Source organism: Austrofundulus limnaeus, unplaced genomic scaffold (assembly GCF_001266775.1).
Source record: "Austrofundulus limnaeus strain Quisiro unplaced genomic scaffold, Austrofundulus_limnaeus-1.0 Scaffold213, whole genome shotgun sequence".
Lineage (NCBI taxonomy): Eukaryota > Metazoa > Chordata > Actinopteri > Cyprinodontiformes > Rivulidae > Austrofundulus > Austrofundulus limnaeus.
The window spans coordinates 242542-250559 of NW_013952615.1; the positions used below are offsets into that span (position 1 = coordinate 242542).

Here is an 8018-nt window from a genome sequence, read left to right on the forward strand (position 1 = left end):
ACACTGAACAGATACCGCTGTGTGACGCAGCTTTTCTCAGCTTGTTTAACTCCGACACTGAAGAGGAGGACTTCAATGGTTTCAGTCCACCAGAGGAAGATGAATGAGATGTTTTGTTGGACCAGAAACTGTTAAAGAAAACTACCAAAATAAGGTCAGTTATATGAACCGTATTCCTCCGAACTCTAATTCTTAAAGGTTTGCTTTTTATGTTTTGATGTTGAATTCACTTTTTTGACAACAAATTTGGGTGTACTGTTTTTTTTTATGTTGGGGGTGCAGCTTATAGTCCGGTGCGGCTTATATGTTAATGTTCGCGGTTTTTTTTTTTTTTTTAAATGGCGGGTGCAGCTTACAGTCCGAAAAATACGATATAAACAAATGAGTTCCCACTATTGTTAAGTGTTCTTCTGATTGAATAAAAATAAACAGAATTTATCAGATTTTATTCAAGTTATCCATGGTGTGCTTTTCATACTGAGTTTTTAAAAATTAGAATCTTTTGTGGGGAAAAAATGGCGATATACAGTATCTCCTTGTTTACACTATCACAATACATCGCGATATATCATATCATGAAGCCTGAATCATGATATGTATCATAGCAAATTCTTGCCAATTCACAGCTGTCTCTGTTAGGTTATAAAAGTCAGTTAAATAAGCTTTTTAAAACTTTTAAATTGTGTCAAAAAACTGTAAAATCTAAACAGAAATGAACAGAAAACCAATGTGATGAGGTCATGCTGTTAAAACTTGTGCTCTGAACTGAAGAGACAATTGTTCAAGACAAAAGTTGCGGTCGACCAATCTAGTGGTAATGAAGCATAAATGAGAGCTTTTAAGTCTTCTGGATGATTTTACTTTGTGAAGATTTGACATGACTAATAAAAACTGATTTTGACAGCTGTCACAGTGTTTCAGAGAGACCTTGCTTGGAGTCAAAACTTTACCAAGAGCGATGAAGACGAGCAATAACTCAGTATTATTGTGGCTGCTCTCAGGAAGAGACTGCCTTAATAAACTGAACATTTATATATCACATGAGACATTTTTGTACCTCCAGGTAAATCCAGTTGCGTTGCACAGTGAGAATCATCTCAATGACATCCAGCATGTGAGACAGCTGCTGTTCCCACTGGTTCACCTGCTGCTCAAAGGATTTAACGAACCGTGACGCCTTCATCGTGGACAAAATAACTTGGTTGTCATACAGTGTCTCGAAAATGTCTGCAGTGCCCCTGGAGGAAAGAAAATGGAAAATCGCTATCTGGAACTAGATTAACTGTATTTCCTGCCAAAATGCAGTGTGGATGCTTAAAGCTGAATGATTTTGATGAAATCTGCAGAAGAAGCTGAAATAAACGTTGAACTGTTAAAGCGAGTTAAAAAATTGTTTTAATTATTCTGTGTCCAACATCAACAGGACAGCTGTCCCTGAAAAAAGACCAACATTTCACACTTGAAATGAAGAGTAGTCATGAACAAAGTCAGACTACAGAAGGGATGGCTTTAGGTGCTCAAAAACCTGTCAAAAGTTGGTAAAATAGCGAACAATTAAGGCTGATTATATATTAATGAAAATAAATACCATTAAAACCTATTAAGGACAATCTATTAGTATTAGAGTGTATATAATCTGTCTAATGTATATACAACTGTCAGAAAGCTGTGTGTTATAGATGTAAAAGAGAAACAGTAAAATGTCTCATTTCACAAGTAAACAGATATAATCTCATTTATATCATGTGGATGTGATCTGAGCAGAACTGAAGCTAATAATTGAACAGTTTAAAATCAAAATAAGCTCATAAAGCCGATGTAATAACTGTTAATTATTGAACTGGTTAACAGATATTAGCTTCTGCATAATTTTATACAGAGTGTAGCACTGCTGAATCATGCTTTAACAGAAACTATAAAATATAACAAACTGGTTTTGCCTCTGATTTATAAAATATTTACTGAGTGTAAAATAATATTATATATTAGACTATTTTTAAGCTTCTATTAGAAAAACCTGACCTGTTGAGAAGATGGTTAGCCTATATCAGAATTTTCATCCCTAACCAGGTATGCAGTAAACATTTTCTAACTGTCGACTCGTAAATATTTATTATTGTTATTTATGACAGGTAAGAAATAATAAATGCACTTTTTTTTACTAGTTGAAGGTATAATTTTTAAACTAGCTAAGAAGTCTAACTGACTTCAGGTCTGGCTTAGATCATTGTTACTTATAAATTATATATGTTTCTTGTATAAATTTGCTGTTTTTCTGGATTTTTGAATGCAGCTAACTAAATGAACAATTACATTAATTCCTTGTAAAAATATTACAAATAATTTGTGACACAGATCCAGTTGGGTTTGCTGTTAGTCAAACAGTCTCTGTTGCCCTGTTTAGTCACCATTGTTGCTCACAGTGGACAGGATAGGCGGGGCTCACTCTAGTATTATTTAAATCTATGGGCTCACCTTTAGTCTGAAGTGGCCTTGTTCTTTGTGTGGCACTGCTTCCAGCAACGTGTCCTGCCAGGTCTTGGTGAAAATCAAACCACTGTTGTGTTAACAGACGAAACAAAAACTGAGAAACAGCAAAACGAGATGAAATTATTACTAGAATTATTTCCAACAAGCTTAAATCCAAATGTTTTCCCCGATAAATAATATGTTTAACACTTATAGCCAGCCAACCCCCAAAAGAAGACGCATCTTTATAAATTGTAATGGTGCATTAAAATAAAAGATTTTTTCAGATTTATTTTTAAGGTGTTTTATTAACATCAAGCAGCTGCTAATTTTAGGTTTCACTGAACTCATTGCTCTCTGAATACAGTCCCAGTTTCTAAACACACAATTACTGGGTGAAAGAGAGTCCGTCTGCATTGTTTCTGATTCTTCTCAATTATTTCCGTGTCCAGAACAAACAGAGGAACAAAAGCTACTGCAACTGTTCTATTAAGAGCTCTTTGCTGGCAGCTGCGGAGATTTCGCAGATTTGGTCGGCAAAATGGTCCAGGCCCAGAGACACGATCTTCTCCAAGGTGAATTCAGTGCTGCTGTGGTCAAAGGAAAACTGCAACTTCCCACAGAGCTCCTTCCAGTGTCTGAAAGGAAGTGGTGTTTAGAGTAAAGGTTAGTTAGTCCTTTTCTGCAAAACAGAGGAAGATTTTTAATAGCAAATCCAATCACACATATTAACTACATACTAGAATCTACCCACTTTATAAACAGTATAAACACTTTGAAGAAAGACAGATGAAATTGTTTTTAAACTCTAAGAGTACAAACGTTGGTTTGGTTGTTTTGAGGGGCCTGAATGTTTTCAACTCGTCGGAGAACAGAAACGCTGGGTTTGCTCAAAAAGTTTAAATAAAAAAAATGCAAATAAGTCGAATATGTCGACAAACTTGTATAAAGATATATGAGCTCGACAGATGTTTCCCTTTGCTCTGTAGGAGCATGACTGGCAGAACTAACAGATGGTGCTCAGAGGAGGGGCCGACAGCAGAAAGACAAAAGCAGAATCTGAAAACGAACCCTTTTCCCACAACACCAGCACTTGTTTTCAGAGCCAGGAAACTTTAAAAATACTTTAAACAAACTGCAAAGTGATCTCCTTATCTTTTTAAATACATTTGTTTTACATGTCTCCATTTATGTTTTTTGTGCCTCCATGTTAATGAAGCATCAGACTTAACCCTAAATTATATTTATTCCACAAATTCACAATGTTTTAATAACATAAAGGAATTTTACTTTGCCTTTTGGTCCTAAATAAGTCTATGTTAATTTCAAACTAATGATCTGTGGTGAAATTTTAATAAATTAGGCAAAACAAAGCAAAATGAAATGCATTTTACGGGAAAAAAATGCTGTTAAATAAAAAAAACTGCTTTCAAATGTGAGCCAATATTTTCTGATTAAAGACCGATTGCAGCAAAGGTCTGAACTGTCTCCTGGGAAATAAGCTTCAGACGCTGATGGAGGCTTATTACAGAGGGAGCGTTTAGCTAAAAGGCAGCAGAACAAACTCTAAGAGCAGCAAATAACAGCTTATAGTTTAAGACTTGGAAATCCACTTAATAAAAGTAAAAATCATAAAACAGAGGCTGCTTTTCTGGTATTAACTATCCAACTTATGTAACTGAACTTAATGCTCCTTTAATGTGAACCATCACATGTGTCCAAACTAAACTAAGCACATTTTCAGATTTCATGCCTACATCAATCTGATGTCATGAGCAAAGATGTGGCTTGATTGTTTTGCTAACTGGGAGGACACCTGGAAAATCGTTTGCACATTCTAATGAGGATTTCTTGATGTCATTTAAAAAAAAATTAGTGCTGAGCATAGATTAAATTTTTTAATCGTGATTAATCTCAATATATTTTTGCGATTAATCACAATTAATCTCAATAATTTTTTTTGAAATGATCCCTCTACTATGGCAGAATGTGTTTGTATGTTACAATACATGTGTGACACACTGCGTACAATGTGTTTGTTTTTATTTTTTTCATTTTAACTTTTTATTGCTTATTGTATTTTTTTTCCTGACAACAGGGGGCCCATCTATTTTCATTCCTCATAATATTCATTTGGAATGACAAAAAAAAAATCCTTGAATACTTGATTTAATTTAATTATTCTGCACAAAATTTAACTGGCTCAAATTTGTTTAGAGCATTTTAGGTACTGTTTTATATAAAAAGGGGCAAAGCATTTTCCAAAACATTAAACAAATAAGGCAAATCAAGCCGGTCTCAATTTTTCCTTTTGGTGGTGCGAAGCTGCCATCTTGAATCACCATTGCCATCACTTTCTAACAGGGAATTCCCACTGTAGGGGCGTTCGTGTTTAAATTTATGACTTGTAGGTAGCGAATTCCCACTTCTCAGTCCAACTGGACCACAGCAAAAGTAGCGAAATGTAGATTTTACACAGCTAATTGTGCCAGCTACTTTTGAACCCTGTGCAGCTAGTGGTGGGACGTGGTAATGCATTCTGGGACATGCAGTTTATGGTCAATGCTGGCTTGAAAGCAGCATACACTTCTTTTCAGACATTAATACATAATTGAAGAGATCGCAGGGCACAATAAATGTTTTTGCAGGCTACATTTGGCCTTGAGTTGGGCTTTAGAGACACATGAGGTGTTGCTTTCAGTCAGTACCTGTCTCTCATGGCTGGATTCTTCAGATCAGTGAACAGAGGAATGAGGTGTATGAACTGTTCAATCTTTATCTTGGTGAATTCCATTATGTCCCACGATTTATTCTGCAATCAAACCAAACAGAAAACACCACATTTTTACTAATATATGTAGAAAATAAAATGTAGTAAATGTAAAAATGTACGATTCCTGCTGAGGCGGTCCAGTTTCTAATACTGTATACCATATGAAGAAAATCAATACGGCCCAACATTAACATATACAAGTAACTCGCCAACAAATGAAACTGAAGGTAGCTGGATTTGTTTACTTTTGACACTGATTGAAATGATAATAATGTCGTTAACGGCTGGGATTCTACACACATCTCCAGGTATACTTTGAAGGTTGTGCTGCATTAGTAGCACTTTCCGTGCACATGCTTGGAAAATAAAACTTAACCTATGATCGAACAGACCTTGAGTTCTCTCTGGAGGACATGGAGCTTCTGGAACATCTCCTGCGCTGTGCTTTCCATGTTCTCCATCTGCAGCTTAGCAAGCTGAACAACCTTCCACTCGTTCCACTTGGCATCCCACTCCTTAGTGATTTCCCAGACTTCTTGAAGCTTCTCTATGTCCTGCATAGCACGTAAAGACCCAAAATCATGAAGAAAAACTTTCATATGTGGAGAAAAACCGCAGACATTTACTTAAATACTATTGATTCTGACCTTTTCCAGCATCTGGATCTTTTTAGAGGGGGGCTGTTTGAGCTTGAAGAAGGCCAGCCCATCAAAAACTGTGTTTTCCTTTTCTTTTAGAGCCTCCAGTTGGATGCGATGCTCTGCTATTAGATCCAAGGCAGAGTCAATGCTTAGCGTACTCTGAAACGGACCTGGACGTACAGATATATGAAGATACCCGCCAATTAAAACAACATAAAGACACACACGTTCATGTCTGTGCAGTAACAGACACGTGTGTGTAACCTTTGGTGTTGAACTCCTCCACAGTAGCCTCAGTCTTCTTCTTCAGCTCCTCGTAGGAGAGAATAAAATTGTTCTTAAGCGTTATTTTCTGCTTCTGCAACATGATGTCACCGTCGATCAACACCTGCTGAAAAGCGACCCACTCCACATTCAGCCCCTCGTGCATCGCCCGGACCTGGGGGCAAACCAAACAGGATGGAGTCTTTGAGAAAACACATTCTACATAGAAACATGAAATTAACATTGGGTTTGTACTTAATTTGTATGCATTGTTAGCTTTTAATAAAAAACAATACTCACAGACGTTTCCACATGGACCTCATATTTGTCAAGGATACCAAATTGTTCATGGACGAGAGAAATCTGAGCTTCTGTCTGCGCCATGTTGCCCTGGAGGGTCTCCAGAAGCTTTAAGCTCTCACTGAGCTCAGCCGGTGTCTGGGGAGGTGTTTTCAACCTGAACACATACAAACAAACAAACAAACAAATGTTGAGGATTGCAGCAGTACTTGTTAAGAGCTGGGACAAAAGGTCAGAATAAGGGTCGTATAAACATCTGGTAAGAACATTGTGTAAAAGGTGAGATCATCAAACAGTCTACAAATAGATTTAATAAGTGTGTATTGGGTGGTCTTAAATTTCCAGCCCAATTCTTGGAAGTGACCACCCTTCCTGGTTACGTAGAATTTGTGTTATGAAAACAGTTTGGGTTTAAAAGGGTCTGGTTTCTAAATACGTCAGTTCAGTGGGGATGTTTCTGTCGGTTGTATTGATCTGCTGAACTCAATAAAACTCCCTCTTCGGCTGGCCAAAAGAGACGTCTCCTCATCTTTATTTCATCTTGATAACCGAGAACCATCTGCCCCTTCACAAACAAACAAACATGGGTCACCTTCAATACAAAACAAATTCTTATTTTTATCTTTCAGCAACTTTTTCCCTTCAGAAATGACTGATAGATTAAAGTAGGGCTGCGCGGTATATGCGGTAGATGGTAGAAACGGTATGAAGTTGGCCTGCGGTAGAAATTTACCCTCTACCGTCATTTCGTCATTACGTCATCGCACCTGTGTCAGCATGGCTGCGAGTGCAGAGACAACTGAGCAGGAGTTCGAAATATAATGAAGAAATTATAGCGTTTTAAAACGTGTATATCACGCCCCACCCCCGACTCTCCCGCTGCACGTCTCGCAGAGCGAAGCTTTAACAACTGCAGTTTTTTCACACCCAACTGTCAGAGAAAAAACTTGTTTTTTATGTATTGTTACCACAAAGATGACAAAAAAGTGGATTTTCGTTCAGTCATAAATCCAACTTTTTAATGTGAAGTCGGCTTCTGCTCTGATGATGAAGATGAGCGCGCAGCAGAGCAGCAGCTGATAAGTTCAGCAGGCAGAAGCTCATTGTATGACAGGCAGATATTAAAGCAAAAATGCTGGGTTTGATTAAGATTACAGTTTTCTGAAAGGAAAAAAATGCTCTAAATATTACATTATCTTTATTTTTATGATAATTTTATACCGCGATATATACCGTTACCGTGAAGGGATTCAGTTTATACTGTGATATAAATTTGAGGTCATACTGCCTAGCCCTAGATTAAAGGAATCAATTTATATTTGTCATTAAAAGCCGGAATGACACTTTGCTCAGTCAATGCAGCAAAAACTTACTGAAATCATCAAAACAACTATTGTGAACTTAAAGTGTATCTTACCCTCCCTGTGAAAAGATAACTCCGCCCCAAGGTGAAATTTGAAAAATGCATCAAAGTGGGTAGGGGAGGGGTGTGGGTAGGGGAGGGGGGGTTAGAGAGCGGAGGTGTGGCCAGGACGAGAGAACGTGACAGCTAGCATTAGCATAATTGATGC

The 8018-nt window shown here is 37.3% G+C and overlaps 1 protein-coding gene across 1 annotated transcript in view; it reads right to left on the reverse strand.

The window, feature by feature from the left end:
* The window catches only part of LOC106525128 (dynein heavy chain 2, axonemal-like), a gene marked incomplete in the record, with an annotated part of 65095 nt that overhangs the window by 36423 nt on the left and 20654 nt on the right, over window positions 1–8018 (reverse strand). Inside the window, 8 exon segments of the mRNA XM_014019253.1 lie at window positions 1058–1241; window positions 2480–2557; window positions 2952–3107; window positions 5178–5281; window positions 5635–5796; window positions 5890–6053; window positions 6148–6322; window positions 6448–6604. Of these exon segments, the coding sequence (XP_013874707.1) occupies window positions 1058–1241; window positions 2480–2557; window positions 2952–3107; window positions 5178–5281; window positions 5635–5796; window positions 5890–6053; window positions 6148–6322; window positions 6448–6604 (1180 nt within the window).